General features: G+C 48.0%; 1 protein-coding gene across 2 annotated transcripts in view; it reads left to right on the top strand.

The window, feature by feature from the left end:
• Nucleotides 1-16,784, top strand: part of nrp1a (neuropilin 1a) — a 61,663-nt gene that overhangs the window by 23,897 nt on the left and 20,982 nt on the right. For both annotated transcript variants that reach the window (XM_064332360.1, XM_064332361.1), the window contains exons 5-7: nucleotides 5,790-6,017; nucleotides 8,907-9,062; nucleotides 10,953-11,119. In XM_064332360.1, coding sequence (XP_064188430.1) covers nucleotides 5,790-6,017; nucleotides 8,907-9,062; nucleotides 10,953-11,119 — 551 coding nt within the window. The remainder of the gene's footprint in view (nucleotides 1-5,789; nucleotides 6,018-8,906; nucleotides 9,063-10,952; nucleotides 11,120-16,784) is intronic.

Genomic DNA, 16,784 nt, shown 5'->3' on the forward strand with positions numbered 1-16,784 from the left:
GTACAGCCTTCAGCGTTGTGGTGTGACCAGCTCCCGGCTCAAAAGTACAATCAAAGAGGTGCCTGAAAATACGGAGATTGGAGAGCGGAGAATCACTGTAGTGCCGAGGATCAGACTAGACTTCTGTCTGGTTTGTGCCCTGCATTACAGTAGTCAACGTGTGTGTCTGCACCGAGCACAGCCAATTCACACCAGGCACTTTGCTCCAGCCTCACCCCTTCACGGAATTGTCATGGGAGGGTCCCCCGGTCCCTATGCGGCTTGAGACAAATGTTTTGCTTTGAAATCACGTTGTGTTTTGACTACGGGAGAGGCAGGCGCCACCGAAGAGATGGCACTGAGATCAATTAAAAACGCACAGGGAAAGCGACGATGACATCGTTAGGGAGGCTCATCAACACAAGTGCATTAGATAAATAACATCTGCGCGATTTCGGCTGCCACGTGGTGCACTGATGTAAGATGTGTGCTTAGGTACAGGCGTTTGCACGCCGCTGTTTATATAAACATATATAACTGTAAATGAGATTTATAAAAGGTGCGCGTGTGTTGTGTGTGTGTGTGTGTGTGTGTGTGTTGGAGCTGGAAAATTGTCTCATATTTTCTAAAAGAATTGCTATTTGAAAATGAGTGCCAGGGAAATTGTTTAGTCATTGCCCCTTACATCGCAGAATCGTAAATTCTCAGTACTGCACATCCAGCCAAACCCTATCCCTGTGTTTATTTCTCATAGAATCTCCCATGGTATCATTTAAGTAATGAGAGGCATTTACAGTCCTCTGGGACTGCCAGTCGGTGCACCGTGCGGTTTAATATCATCGGGTGAGGCTGATGATAAAATGTCACTGCCTCAGATGGGTGTTGGATCACCTCTTTTTTGAATAGTATTGTGGTTGAAAGCCCATCTATGTAACTGCCACAATCTCTCAGCAGCGTATAGCGTTGACTGCTATTCCAGAGGGGTTCAGATGTGTCTAATGCAGGTATACAAACACATATACATATACACAGATACAGTACACTTATAAACATACGCATGTCATTACAAATACTAACACACAGACACACAAATGCTCACACTAGCATACGAGAACATAAGCACGCGTTCCGTGCACGCTTTTATACAAGCTGAGACACACGCACACATTCACACATGTGAGCACAGACATGCCCATGTCCAAACACACACTCACATGTACACACTCACATGCACACATACGCACTGGGTCACACACAGGCACACGCTCGCACTCACTCACACAAGCACACACAGATGCAGTGTTTAATCCAGAGACCAGGCCTGTGAGGGGTGGCAATGGGAGGGGGTCAGCGGGGGGCAGGAGGGATGCCTAATTGGGAGAAAACTTGTTAGGTTTTCGCGCTCCTCCATTGCTTTTCAAATGACTTTGCTGTTTTTCAGTCCAGGCATCTTAATTAGCTCTGCAATTTATTTTATGGGCAGCAAATTGCCGGCCTCGCTTCACTGACCCCGGAGTATGAGCGGGAGCACGAGTGGAATATATGAGCTCAGAGCTGAGGGCCTCATGACGGAATCGGCTGCGCCCATGAATGCTATCGCTAAGCAACGTGGGCAGCGGTGGGGGCCTATGCTGCAGCCAATCAGGACTGCCCTATGTTGGTCCCACCTGCAGCAAGAGGGCAAAGACAGTATGTTTCAGACCTAGACCTGGAAACCCCTCCTCACCCCCAAGCAGAAAACTCTGCACATTATGCATGTTTGCTGCATCTTATAACCCTGGAACCCCAAATAGGACGTCCCTTACAAAAAGGGATCTATGTTTGTCTTGTCATCTTGATTCGTTCCACCCCTGCACGTTTCTCCCGAACTGAAAACACATGTCTCCGGTAGGAGGGCCTGCAGTTGGCAAACCCACATCAAACCGGGCCAGGGCCCCATTGAAGTGGGCAACTCTGGGGCTGCTCAGTCACTGGGGTCTCAGTCGGCACGGAGCGCCTGCAGCTCCTTCACCCGCCGATGCCGTTTATCATGTCACCGCTATCTGCGTTTACGGCAGCACCTGTGTCAATATCGGAGTGGCCCTAACCCCGGGCGTGCGGTCGCGTAGCTTTTATGTGCTGCGCGCGAGGACGGTGCGGGTCACATCTGGCACGGGCGGGGCTTCACCCCACCCTCTGGAAACCCAAGACTCGAACTCTCTCTTTAGAGTCACAGACCCCCATCTATTTTGGGTGTCACCCCTGTGCGAAACGAGCGTGTGTGCGGTGTGTGTGTGCGCAGATCGTGTCGGTGGGTGATGGGAGCGGGGGTTCAGCAAGGTCAGCGCGTTTAAAGTAACTTCAGCACCTAGAAGTGGGAGGCGGCCTGCAGCTGGGCCTTGAGGTTAATGTTTGATTGTGTGTCCAAATCCATGTAGCTAGTCCACCGGCAGCCATTAACTCTGTGAGTGTGGCCGAGAGGGTCGTGTCTAATTATCAACCGACAGGGCTACAGAAAATAAACACGAGCAGCTGGCATGCTAGCCTTAGAATAACACCTCAGGCTTTTAAACCTTTGCTACCCAGATAACCAGAAAGGCCATCATTTCACGAAGCTCTTATGAAAGCCATTTTATTTTGTCAGCAGCAGCTGAAGGTTAACATGCAGCCCGCAGTATATCGAGACAAGACCCAGTTTTTTTTCTTTGCAAGCCAGACAAGTGTTTTTTCTTAAAGACTTAACACTTATCTCTTAGATTTTAAGAATAGGGCTTTGTAAAGATATCAGAAAAATTCAGCCTTTGAGGTGTTAGATAAACTTGCTGTTTTGTGAAAATTTTGTGAAAGCGTCACTGCTCAAACTGATAAGGTGGGTCTTGCATGTGACTTGCAATAACATTCATGAAAACCAGTTGCTAATGCCACAATAAACATTAAACACAAGCAGCAACTATAAAGCAACCCTTCATTTTCAAACACATTTTTCCCTCAATCCTGTATAAATCCATCCAAGTGTCTGAATCCAGGGTTCTATGTCTGTTTTCCATTATAAGGACACAGCCAAATCAGCAGTTTGCACAATGAGGACTTATTTAAACTCATCTACCAAAGGAGACTAAAATACAAAGTTAGGCATGTATTGTTTTTAGGGTGAGTGCACATCTGTATTTACAGGCTACAGGCTGCTTGTTTACTGTTTCACGTTTGTCCTCGCTCCTTCTTTTTTTGCACTGGGCAGTGTCAACAAAAGAAAAGGGGGAGGAAGAAGAGAAAGAAAAGAGTTTTTTATTATTGGCGTGTTAACAGGGCTGTGCAATTGTTTCCCAAATCCTTCTCAGAGACGTCTCTGTAAACAGCCCCGGCGTCTGTGTCCGACTTCAGCGTAAATACCGGCCGCGGTCATGCGAGACAAAACACTCGGCGAGGAGACAAAATGGGAGCGCAGGCCCTCAGACGCAGGTCTTTTGAAAGGCCCGATAAAAGAGATCTTTAGGCTTGATTTGCCAGGGACAAACCGGGCAATTGTCATCTCCTCTCAGCTTGGTGTCCATCTCCTTTAAAACACACAATGGCTCACAATTGCAGGGTTCACCTTTCGGTGTCACCCTTTTAAAAACAAGCAGCATCGGGTGAAACGTAAAGGAAATAAAAGCTGGAATGGGAATCCGCATCCCGGAATGGAAACACACAGGACTTGTGGTACTGGAGATGAGTCTGTTTAACGGGTCCTGCGGATCCTTATCTCCCCATCCCCTGTGATCTTTCTGCGAGATCGCAGGTCTTTTCAAACCCTCGTAAAGCTTTGAAGTCTGCGCATCTCAGCTGTGCAGAGAGATTAGCCACGATAAGAGATAAGTGTCCTTACTGTCCAATGTGGGAGTGTGAACTGGGCGGCACCACCTAGTGTTGCCTGTGAGTCACTTATTTAAACCAATCACAGCACCTTCCTGTTGAGTGCAGAATCCATTGTTTGGCTAATGCAAGCCAGCGGTTGACACTGCTGTAGCAGCTACCTTTATTTTGGAGCAACTATACCCTGAAGCTTCACCCTCCCATCCTTACTGAAAAAGCTCACACTGGAGCTCCGTGTCTCCGAGGAGCCGTCTGCATTTTCTCGCAGTGACTCATTCGTCTGTCCGTTGGTATTCACGGCCCTGCCAACGCCCCCTTAGCGGATCAGTGCACTCCTGGGCAGCCCCCAGCTGATGATCGCACACAGAGATTTCCCCAGCCCAGCGCGTTACGTCCCCGACGTCGGCCTCTTCAGTCCGCCAACTCCCGCCAAGGGAAACCTGAGCTAAGAACAGCCTCAGTGGGCAACGTCCCACGTACCGTATTTTATTCTCTTTTGAGGAAGAGAAAAAAAACGGGAAAGAAGTGAAAACTCTCACTGTTCTGAAGGACTAAAAACCCGGTAAAATAAATTCCCCACCATTTGAGAACCCCAACTTTAAATGCAGTGCTAAATGTCAGCTCCTTTTAGAGTTAAACTCTTGCTCTTGCCATTTTTTTGTAAAAGCCACTCTCGGTTTTATTATAGTGTGTCAGATTTGGCTGAAGTGGTCTTGATGGCTGGGAATTATGGGACTGCTGGATGACTGAAATGACAAGGGGGCAATGGTTTCCCGCATTTACTCTGCTGGATTGACAGTTGCAGTAAGCTCGCAGATGGGTGCCTTCTTCTCTGAGGTAAATGGATTCTCTCCAAGAAAAGGGCATTGAAGAGCATCAGAGTAACCCTTACCCACCATGTCACCTGGCCACAGCTGACAGCCTGAAGCCACACACTGATAATTACTATAATCAGGACACATATTAATGAAAGCTATCTTTCTCACTAAGGCTCTTCAGCATCACCTCAGGGAAAAAGCATAATTGTCAAGTTGACATTTCAAAGGGTTATACAGACCTTTCAGTGGGAAGAGTAACATGCTCATGGGATCAACATGATGGATTCCCAACACTTGCATATTAATTTTAACATTTCCACGGAACTTTTTTTTTTTTACATTAAACTGGCTAATTTCACTCCATTCTTAGCAAACCAACCCTTCAGGGAGCTATGAGTGAATGTTTTGAGGTGGCGGTACAAAAGGGCGTGTTTGTGTGTGTGCGTGCGAGCTTCCATGCATATGTGTGTGTGCATGTGAATGTGTGGATGTTTGTGTGTATATGTGTGTGTGTGTGTGTTTCTGAGTGCATGTGCATATGTTTCTACATGTGTGCTCTTCCACCAATTGCAGACCAATAATCTTCTCCAGGCTCTTGTCATTTGTTGCACAGAAGTGTAATGATAGGGCGAACTGAAGAAAGACCAGGACACACCCAGTCAGATGTAAATCTGTGTCTCCACATGTCCCAAGCTGGCAATTGCTGGTATGAGTTATAAACACATGTTGTCCAGATGTTGAGCAATCAGGCTTGGCCCAACACTAGGTACACACATGCTCTGGAATCAATCAATGAGGGTTGGGTTCCAGAGCACATGGAAGGGGTGTACCATGCTAATTTAGGGGTAGTTCTGGGAATAAACCCTTTCTCTTATTCTCCAGGGTTCTCCATCCCCCCTTGTAATTTATGGTGAAATTTGGGCATCACTTGTAAGGAGCTGTAGGAACTATGAACCAAAACACCAACCCCCTGCCTCAGTACCATTAGCTAGAAGGTGCAGAATGAGAGAGGCAAACATGGTAACCGATTCCAAGGCAGACACTTTTGTTCTGGGGTCGTAAAACGTGGTTGCACAGTATTAACTGGGGTGACTTGAATTTTGTGGTTTGGTTCCTTAGTCTGAGAATGACTTAAATGACTGAAATGTTGTTGTCTTCCAGGGCCGGAGTGTTCGAGGAACTTCACCTCCAACAGCGGTGTGATAAAGTCTCCAGGATTCCCCGAGAAGTACCCCAACAACCTGGACTGCACCTTCATGATCTTTGCCCCCAAGATGTCTGAGATCGTCCTGGAGTTTGAGAGCTTTGAGCTGGAGCCCGACACCACGCCGCCCAACGGGATCTTCTGCCGCTACGACCGGCTGGAGATCTGGGATGGCTTCCCTGGAGGTGAGCGGTCAGCAGGGGTCAGAGGGGTTATTTGCTTGTGATATTGACCGTATTCTGTTGACATTGCAGTTGAACATCTCATAACCTTCTGTTATTTATAGCCGTTAGTATTTGTTTTATGCAGTTATGTTGTGCATGGGACTGTGATTACTTCAATTCTAAATGATGAATCATTTACACTGGTGAGATTCATAGGCAGTTGTTAAATAGACTGTGGAATTCAATTCTGGTATTGCAGGGACAAAAATTCATTTCATTAGTTGTAATCATAGCAGTTTTCATTTTTTTATGTTCAGTCATTATTATTCAGAACACAATGGATGTGTGCAGTAAATGTGGAACATCACTGGATTCAGAAATATGGTAACATCAAGCCACCTGAATGTGTGGATATCATATAGGTTTGATGTAAATGTCAATAAATTATGTTCACTTCCCTTTCAGACCAGTTCACAAGTTGAGCGTGACCTTCAACAAGAATAGGATATTTTATACTCACAGTACTTGTATGACATTCTTCTCAGAGCATTCAGTGAGCAGCTGACTTGGGCATGTACTGGCATGTTAGTGTGCGCAAGAAGAAAACATGAAAGAATGGTGCATTCCCAAGTGTTCTTTTGTTTTTAGTTTCTTTTCATTTCTTTTGACTTTGCTCCCTGGCCTGGAGAGCACGTCCTCACGTGGCTTTAAATCCCCTGTTTGGAAAGGAGTGAGGGATGTTCTGGCAACGCCTCAACACAAAGGGGCGGGGCACTCAGCACACGGACAGGCGCTGTTTCCCACCTATGCCTTAGCCTATCCGAGGACCCAGGACTCCCACAGCTCGGTACCATCACTCCTCACTGAGGAGCGTTTTTCTACTCTTCCTCAAGGGAAGCTGTGGAGAGCTGTTGGCCTTCTAGCTGACTAGCATGTTTCTGAGCGTCTGCAGAATCGATCCCTGTTTCAGGGTTCACAGTGAGAGCCACTGCTGCCTTTTGCCCTCTTGGTTCTCAGCCAATGGGTGTAGAGCAAGCTCATGGGGCAGGTGTGGTCACCTATCAACAAGCTGTGCGGGGCACTTCATTTTTTAATCATCTCATTTTTGGAAATATGGCCGCTGTCTGTATCATTTGCATTAATTACCTCCTGTTACATTCTATCAGTATCTCTCAGCTACTGAGGTGTGTGCGCGGCTTTAATGCTGAGCGCCAAGTTGTCTACCCTTCGGGAGAGGTGTCAATAAATGCATTCATTTATGCATTTTTGTTTCAAGTATGGGGGACATTGTTCCTTTTCCAATTTAGACCTGCGGAGGAAGCGCTAATTAAAAAGGCTGCGAAGTCCTGTAGGGCTCTATCTGCTCTCACGTAATTATCACCTTTATTTCTGTCAGAGGGTGGAAAGTCACAGAGATCAGTGAGGGAGATGTGTTCGCCCGGCACCGTTCATTGCCTCATAATTACAAAGTTAAGTTTTTTGCCCACTTAACAAGCCATTCCTAAAGAACGGATTCCTTCCTTTGTTCCGTATTCAAGCGAGTCCCTCTCGTGAGGTTTCTTGTTCCTTCAAAGCCGGCTGGCCTACAAGGACTCGGCCGGGTAGCATGGGACTGAAGCACCTTTGTTCAGCATTTCAAGGTTTTCCTTTTTCTTCAAATTGAAAGAAAAAAGATGAAGTAGAAGACCCGGCACCCTGTGATCAGATGTGTGAGACAGACAGCAGGGTTTGGAGTGTGAGGGGAATGGGGGGGCGGGGGGGGGGCTGCTGGGGGTTGAAGGGGAGCTGGACGGGCGAAGCCATGATTAAAGCCGTGCATTACCTGCGGTGCCACTCGGATCAATACTGCATTAGCGCGGGAGGCCGCAGTTCGCCCGCGACGGAGGCGGCTGGGGGGCTCCCCTGGCGATGCGTGCCCCCCCCCACCTCGTCCCGAGTAGACAGTGCTGGTCGGGAGCGCGGCAGGGCGCCCCGCCATCCCAGGCCCCCATCCGGCCATCCCCAGACGGGCGGGGCGCAGAGTTCACGGCAGAGCTCTTTAAAATTTCATGCCGCGGCGTTGAGTCATGCAGATAATCTCGTAGATGGCTTCTTTGCACATCGGAGCTTAGGTCCTGGATACGGTTATGGAGGTCCGATGTGGCCCCCTCCACTCCTCCCCCCTCCCGTCTCCCACACCACCACCACCCCACCCCCCTCCCGCTGGGTACATGTTTTCTGTGCTGTGAGGATCACCCTGAGTCACCAGATCCCCGCCCCCAAATCCCGGTTGGCAGAAAGGCTTTCATCTGGCTGGCCACTTGTAAATCACATTTCTTAAATGAGGAGAGGTAAGAAGGGACTGCGGCTGTCACTCGTCAGAGATCACAGGCTCCCTAATCAAAGATAAGCAGCGGGTCTCATGGTCTTCCTTTCATCCCGCGGCTCACGGAGGACGGCTAGCGCTCGGCCCCTCTGAAATATAGGCACTCCCGCATTCAGCGTGTTCAGTGGAACGTGTCGAGATTTTACATTTATTGCTCTGTTCTTCTGAACTCCCATCCCTCCCCCTTTCACCATTTGTTTGCCTTTACCCTTTTTTCCCTTGTAGTGGTATTTGGGAATGCTTTTTTTGTCGAGGCCATGGCTGTCTTGAGAGACGATTGCCATTCACTTTGAAACCCCAGGAATTTATTGCTGAAAAAAGTGCACGCACACAAACGATGACCTTGCCCCATGTCGATGAGAGCTCCTTGGAGGTTTTTCCCACACGCCAGTGTGAGGTAACCCACTCAGTGTTTCTCACAGCACCCCAGGATACCTAACCTGCATCGCCAGGGGAAAAAATGCTCATTAACTACAGCTTGCCCTGTTAACGAGCCCCCCCCCCTCCCCGTCTCTCTCTCTCTCTCTCTCTCTCCTTCTTTGCAGTGGGGCCCTACATCGGCCGCTACTGTGGCCAGAACACCCCGGGCCGAATCCTGTCCTACACGGGGATCCTGGCTCTGACAATCAACACCGATAGCGCCATCGCCAAGGAGGGCTTCTCTGCCAATTTCACCGTCATACAGAGGACCGTACCGGAAGGTGAGCCAAACGGTTCGGAAATCAAAAAGACCCGAAGACCCGCCACGATCTCCACGCCTCGGTCAAATTTTTAGCAGGGGCAACAACCACAGGAGAGGTATAGGGCTAAGTGGGCCATTGCCCTACAAATATCAAGTGCTGGCATTTAATAATGCATGGATGTGGCTCTTCTGGAGCCCTGGGACGCGCTGACGCCATAAATCACACTGGTGAGGTTTTTGGTTAATCAAGTACGTTATGAGGCATCCCTCTGACTTCAAACTGGCTCAATACAACGTCTCAGACAAACAAGGTCGGCCAGACAGTTCCCAGACACCCCCCTCCCGGGATATTTAATATTTCCCAGGGAGCTGACCCTCTCACCCCAATTTGAGAAAGGCTCTGACTTAATGTTTCGCCCGTGAGCAGAACCAACATAAGCTTGTAAATCTGTCCACAGACAACAGTCCGGCTGGGTGCTATCAGAATCACTGGTGTTAAATAAAGCACTAATTATCCCAGATGGCTAAAGACACCCACAGGGATTAATATGCATTTTCACTCCAAGTGTAGCTATGGTGACTTCACCAGACTGAAGGATGAAGGCACGCTCCAGCAGAAGTCTCTCCTCAGCTGAAATGCAGGCACGCTGAGCGCGATTCCACCACGTTCACCACGGGAGGACCGCGGTGCCATTCGTCAGATTTGTTTTTGTTTTCGTTTTTTGTCGAGTGGTTTGTGTGCACACCTAGATGGGTTTTTACCCTGTAATTTTGCGCACTCAGGCAGGGTGATGTTGTAAAGTTGCTTTCGAGCGGTGCTCCTTTTGAATGATCGCATTACTCTTCACAATCACAGCTGAATGTCAGCTTTTATCCCTCAGTTCAAGTCATTTGGAGAGAAAAGAAATCACAATTGGCTCAAATTCGTCAGTTTATGCTCCGAAAGACCGGAATTGCTGGATGGCATTTTTTTTTTTTTTCGGAAACGACACCCCTTTCCTCACCCGCCGTCATCCCGCCCCCGACCCAAAATGGAGAAGTGTGCGCATGAATAAAAAGATGAGCGGTGGTGTCAGAGCGCGAGACGGCCCCTCGGCTCCTGCGCGGGGCGGCGTTTGGGGGTGGGGGTGTCAGAGCGGGGGGGGAGGGGGGAGCTGCTCCTCGGGTGGCGGTCCGTGAGTGATCGCAGATGGTCCCCCCATCTGCCGCGCTCTGTCAGACCCGCCCCTCCTGGCTGCGATGCCCCGCTCCCCGCGTATGCGCCGGTTATCCCTGGTCAGGGGGCAAGCTCCCGGCCCGTTCCAAAACTCCCCGCCGCTTTTGAGCATTGCCCAACCGCCCTCGCCGCTGGCTGGACGTCCCGTACGAACGCGAGGAAGAAAGGAAGCTTGCTTCCATCTCACGCAGCGATGTAGCGCCATCTTAGAAGTGCAGAGACACCGGACCGGGAGAGTGCCTCTCCCACCATCCATTGCTTAAATTATAAAATGTGCACAATCTGCAAAGATAAAGGGCCTGTAGGGAGCTGTGGAGGCAACTTGCAAAAGATGCAAAATGCTTACCAGTCCCCCTTTTTCCGCAAGTGTAAACTTAGCACTGGCACTGAATCTTTTATGAATAAAGCTTTATGTTCCGTCCTAATGTAATACACTTGCACTGTGTACTTCCATTAATGTTTTTTTTTCCCCCTTTTCCGTGGAAAGAGAAAATCGCTTAAGCAGCACTGATCTGCACTTTATTCTCCCAACCAAGCAGCGTGTGTGTGCGCAGAGTGTGTGCGCGGAGTGTGTGTGCGCAGAGTGTGTGTGTGGAGTCTGTCGGTCTCCGGGGTGTTCAGGGGATGTCACGCACTTTGGCTGTTCCGAGATGTTTCATAACTTCCTGATCGACGGCCGGCTCTGACCCGCAGACTTCGACTGCAAGGAGCCGCTGGGGATGGAGTCTGGCGAGATCGCCTCAGACCAGATTGCGTCCTCGTCCCAGTATAACCCAAACTGGTCCCCCGAGCGCTCGCGGCTCAACTACTACGAAAACGGCTGGACCCCGGCATACGACACCAACAAGGAGTGGATACAGGTATGCGCCGCAAAACAGAAATTATGGGCTTACCAGGAATAAGTATAACAAAAACAAGGGGATTTACCCATGACAGGATAGCAGCAATTACTGATGCAGAACAGCTACTCCTTCCCAGAAACTGTATCAACTCTTCAGCCACACTTAAGAAAACAAATACTTGACTTCCAGTGACTTTTAATACTGTGTGTTCACTGTTTTGGTATTTTAAGTATTGTTGTTTCTTCATCCAACACTCAAGTCAGTCAATTTTTCTCCCCCCTGAAAACTACTTAAAGGCAAATTGCAGAGCTAAAAAACAGCAATGTCTGAGATATCAGACTCACAAAAGCCCAGTTCATCCGTGAGCCATTCTGGTTTCCTTACTGAATACCTGAAAGAGCTGCTTTCCTGTCTGGGAGAGGACCAACTCAGACTGGGCAGGCTGAGAACTCCCCCGCCCAAACAGCATAGCATACTCGCACATCCACATCCTCCACCACCTCCCCCCTCCCCCCCCCCACAACACATACGTACCGTCCACATGGGAACTGTTTGCATGTGAGGGCGTATCGAATCATTCACAGAGCATACGGTGCTCTAACAGCAGAATATTGAAATCCCATCTGAAGCCATTGTTCAGTCTGGTTGTTAAGTGCCGTGCAAAAGCTACAGCCATGCACTCATTGGCATACATGACAGGCTGAATGTTCCAGCTTCACGGCACATATAAATCTGTGCTGTGGCAGGCACAAGGTGGGATTCAGTGCACTCATGCCCAAAGGCACAGTAAAAACCACAAATACTCCGGGATTTTTTTCCCTTTCCCCCACAACCCGGCTGAAGGTAGGGCCTAGCAAATTCCTCAGGGGGGCGATAGCGAGACTGTCTCCGAGCTAAATATTTGTTCAGGGTACTTCATGAGCGAAGTTTCCTCACCGCTATGAAAATATTGTCCCAGGGGCCCCATGTGGTTTCCAGACTAATTCAATCAACCAGAGGCCCTTGGACCGGTGGGTGAGCGGGAGGTCTGAGCAGTGCATCTCTGAGTCACTGAGAAACAGGCACACCCCCACCCTCCCCCCCCCCCCCACCCTTTCCTGTGGGATCATGGGAAAGTTCCAAGGCCGTCCCGTGCAGCAGCTAAGGAGCAGCCAGGGCCCTAAGCGGATCATCTAGTGAAATTCCTCGGTTTTAAGTTAGTCACACCCAGGGTCCTGGGCGAGAGAGCACAAGGAGGCTTGGACATTTCGCTCCCATCTTGTTAGTGAGCGGAACCTGCCACGGCCGAACTACATCTGCCTCTGTGGTCTCTGGGTGTAGCTGTGGATGTGATCTGTAGGTTAAAGGCTGAAGAAATGCAGCTGGGCTGTCACTCAAAATGCTAGGCAAGCACAATGGTTTAAAAATGTATATGAAACAGGCAAGAATATCAGCTCGATGGTTCCATGCCTGGGATGTTTTCAGGAGGTGGGAAATGCTCGTTGTTAGTCCTTTGGGTGTAAGCATGTTGATAATTAGAATGTATTACAGGAGAAGAATCCCACAAAAAGGGGAGGGTTTGTTAGGCTTCCCATTGCAGTTGCCTCTTCGAATTTTATTCAGAATAATGAAGTAGACTTCATCGTCACTTTAAGTCTTTCTCGCTAAACCCATTTTAGTCATTCCATATTTTAATGAAATCCTAAATAGACTATCTCCCACGGAGCAGCAGCGGGTGAAATATAATAAAAATTTGTTGCCATTCAGGGGTCTCAATAGAAAATTGATCTAGTTTTTTTCTGCAGAAAAATCCTTACGAAAAAAAGAGAAACTGGCTGTTTCAGCCATGCTCTGCTGGGCACCGCAATTCCCTTTTAACCAATCAGATGTCAAAGTTGAGCTCTGCACATCTGTTTCCAAGGGAACAAAAAAGAACCCTGCTGTCGATGTTTAATTTATAATTTAAAGAAATCTGCTTCCCTGTGCCCCGCTCTCCTCAAGGAGTTTAATTATAACAAGTGTTATTAAAAGAGTGGAATTCTTCATTCCGTTTTGATTAAGTACGCCGGAGCGCGGCGCAACAATCGCTTGCTAATGGCATGGATGGTCTGAATGCACAAATCGTCTCATTTGCTGTTCAATGCACATAATGAATTCATTATTTATTTAATTATTTTCTGAATGCATTTGCACCAGACAGTTATATTATTCATGACGGGCTGGGGTTGGATTCCCAGGCATTTTATATTTTATTCAAAGCATATTCAGGATACCATTTGTCATCCATTTTAATGTTGCCTCATTCTCATGCAGCGGACGAGGGCGCGTGCTCCAGTTCGCCCTCGCAGAAATTACGCGGCGGTCTTGCGGCTCCGCGCCGAGCTCTCGCTTCGCCTCGCGGTTAATCAGACCCCGTGCGTTACAGGAACGGCCCTGGCGTCAATGCAGAGACTCTGCGGCTTGGGCCAATCGCACGTCTTTGTTTCCGCCCGGCGTCGCGCGTGTACGGTCCCGTAAGCGGATTGGCCCGCCGAGCCCGAACGCTGCTGCAGACGCTCCTCCACGACCTTTAGGCTAATGCCGCGGGCATCGCTGAGATGCAGCGGGGCTTGCCGAGGTGCGCACGCCAGTCAGGGAAAATTCCCCGTCAAGCGCTTGTGGGAGCGACCCAATTCTGTGTGGGCTTTGTGTGGAAAAAAGCCTGTGTCTGCATCTGTACAATGCGCTGAAGCCTATGGAGGGATTTTCTATTAGGGGATGAGAGAGAAAGAGAAAAAAAAAGAAAGGTTACTCCAGAGGCTGGAGGGGGACGGGCCCCTATTTCTGACTCCAGGCAAAGAGTGCCCCCCCCCCCGTCAGAGAGACGGTTCGGATACCGCTGCGCGGTGCGGCAGCAGAGCCAATCAGAGATTCCCTCAGGCGAAATCATGAAAGCAAAAAAAACATATTTGAAAACTAACTAATTCTCAGAGGCTGTGCATTGATCACAGACGAGGCATGAATTATGCATCTCGTCCAGAACACTGAACTGTCAATACTTTAAAAGCTTTTCCAGTGTCTTATCATAAAAAGGTGGGGCACAATTTGTGAGTCCATAGTTCTTTTTTTTTCTTTTGGAGCACTCCATAATACTGCCATTCTCTGTCTGTATAATTTATTTACAAAGTATATGACCATCATCATAAATCTTGCAATACAAATGCATTAACATTCAGTTTGTTCTAAGCTAATATTGCACCTCTTGCTGATCGTCTAAATGGTTTGATTGTGGGAAAGGAGGTCAATACTTCAAGTAACATTCTTGTAAACCTGGGTAAAAGCAGGTCAGAAGAGAACAATGTGTTTATAAAGGAATATTACATATGTTCCTGAAGGGACAGCCTTGCTCATCTGACACAGTTGACTACCGGTTCCATAGGAAGTATTCAGGCCCTGATTTATTGTGCTAGGAGCAGAGATGGTCGGCCTGGGAATTGCTATTCACTGAGAAACCAGGTATGTCCCCTGCTGGGCAAAGCAGAGCTGTGCGGGCCTGTTCATACAGAGTAGCACCTTGCTTAGTCATTGGGGTGAATTCGGCTGCTGCCGTCACCCAGGCCCTCGTTACGAACTTCCCGATTGGAGGCATTCCCCTTCACCCTTCATGTCAAAGCCAGGATGGGGAAGCGCCAAGGCTGAATGGCAAGGTCTAAAATAACACAGAACGCTGTGATTTCCCGTTTGCGCTGAACGGGAAATACGGACTTTCAATTAAACGCAGTCGGCCAAACGCAACGCTGTCGACTCGCCACTGCTTCCAGTTTGGGCTCTAAGAGTGGCTATTTTGGGCCACACTTTGCTCAACGCCAGGAGATGAGTAATTGGAATATGGGACCGAAATTAAAGAGGACCTTTCATCGGTCGAGTGTGAAAATGGCTCTTTTGGCTGCAGCAAGTTCCACTTGACACACAGGGCCCCCTGAACGAAAAACCCTAGGCATCCCTCAGAATCCTGACTCTGTCGAGCTCATTGAGTCTTGTGCTTACTTTTTGATATCAGTAAAAAAAAAAATTTATTTGCAAGTACAGAGACCATAGTAGAAGGACATGAGGAATGAAGCTTCAGTCAACAGTATAATCTACCTGAAACAAGCCAGGGTTGAATATTTTGCCACTTTGCTTAAACCAGAGCCATTCAGTTAATGATTATTAGGTTGATACCCCCCCTCAAAAACATACACACAGCTTTCTGGCTGTTCATATAATTTCTCATTGTCAAGAAAATAGATGATCACCATTCAGGAAGAGGTGCATAATTTAATGGCACAAAGAACCATGGAAGCTAAAAATACCGAAGTAATTCTGTCAGGTAAATTCAGTGATGAATTAAAGGTTGAGAGTAACTGTGGGTCTCTCAGCATCAAGTAATATAATTTTCATGTAAGAGAATTAATTATACCTTTAGGTAATGGAATTCTTCAAACCTGAACAGCAGCCAGATGCTACCCATAAAATTAGAAGGAGAAGCTCAGGTAAAAAACTGATGAATGAAATGATGTTATCTGGCAATGCACATGCCCTTCTCTTCCTCTTCATTTCTTTGGGTAAATATAAATCAAGCTTTCCTCTGCCAGGACTTTGACCACTGGCCATGTAACGCCAGCTTGGACCAGATGGTATTTGAATCTTAACTGTTCATGAGAATTCCCTTTCTTGTGATCTTTTTTTTTGTTATCTTGAGAGAAAAAAGAATCGGTGAGACATTTATGTGCCTTCCCCTGAGTTCTGGATTATTCATTCAGCCCACACAGACAGATGGGTAGCTATTTTTCCCAACAGTCTGAAAACGACACTGAGGAGAAAAAAATCTGAAACTGGTAAACTTTCTTTAAAAGATTATTTATTTAACTCCCCCGGAAGGATTTCACAAACCAGCCATCCTCCCACCATGTCAATTATGGGAACAGGCATAACCGCAGAACAAATCTGTGTCCCACCCCAAGCCCCCCCCCCCCCCCCCTCCACCACCACCATCACAAACCAATAAACAAACAGCACAACATGACCCCTATGCCTGGTTATGCAGTGCCCCCCTCTCTCACAGTGACTGCTGAAAATGGTGTACCTGTAATGAGAGGTGTCACTGCGTCATAGCAGCGACACCACAGCAGCTGGCAGAGGATGGTGGTGAATTCATTTCGCAGGGCCTCCCTTCCTCGCGCGTCCCGGTAAACCCCTGCTAATCTAATTGCGCTCCGGGATTTGCAGGCAGCCTACCAGGCTAAACAGGACTAATTCTTTGTCTGCCTTTCTGTTTCCATTTGTCACTGTAATGATTCCAGTGTTTAGCGTCATGGCAAGACTGACAGCTTAAGGACCCCGCCATTGTGGGTCCAGGCAGGGAGAAGCCATTTGCGGTTCATTGGGTTTAAACTCCAACAAGAAGGAAAATATGTTTTTAAAATAACTCCTCTTGCAACAGAGATGGGAGATGGCACGTGTGGTTCATTTGGGTACTTTAAGCGGAGTTCTTTTGTTGTGTCAGCATACTTGCTAAGTACTTTTGCCATGTGAAGGGATGTGAATATTTGATTATTTACTCTTTTTTGCACAATGATTACGGGCAAGAAGGCACTGCGATTATTAACGGCTTTCTGCCAATACATTCTGAATAAAACAAACTGCACCGTGTCCGTTGGCTCCAGTGCTGTTTGCTTTGAGTAGT

This window comes from Anguilla rostrata, chromosome 4, assembly GCF_018555375.3.
Source record: "Anguilla rostrata isolate EN2019 chromosome 4, ASM1855537v3, whole genome shotgun sequence".
NCBI lineage: Eukaryota > Metazoa > Chordata > Actinopteri > Anguilliformes > Anguillidae > Anguilla > Anguilla rostrata.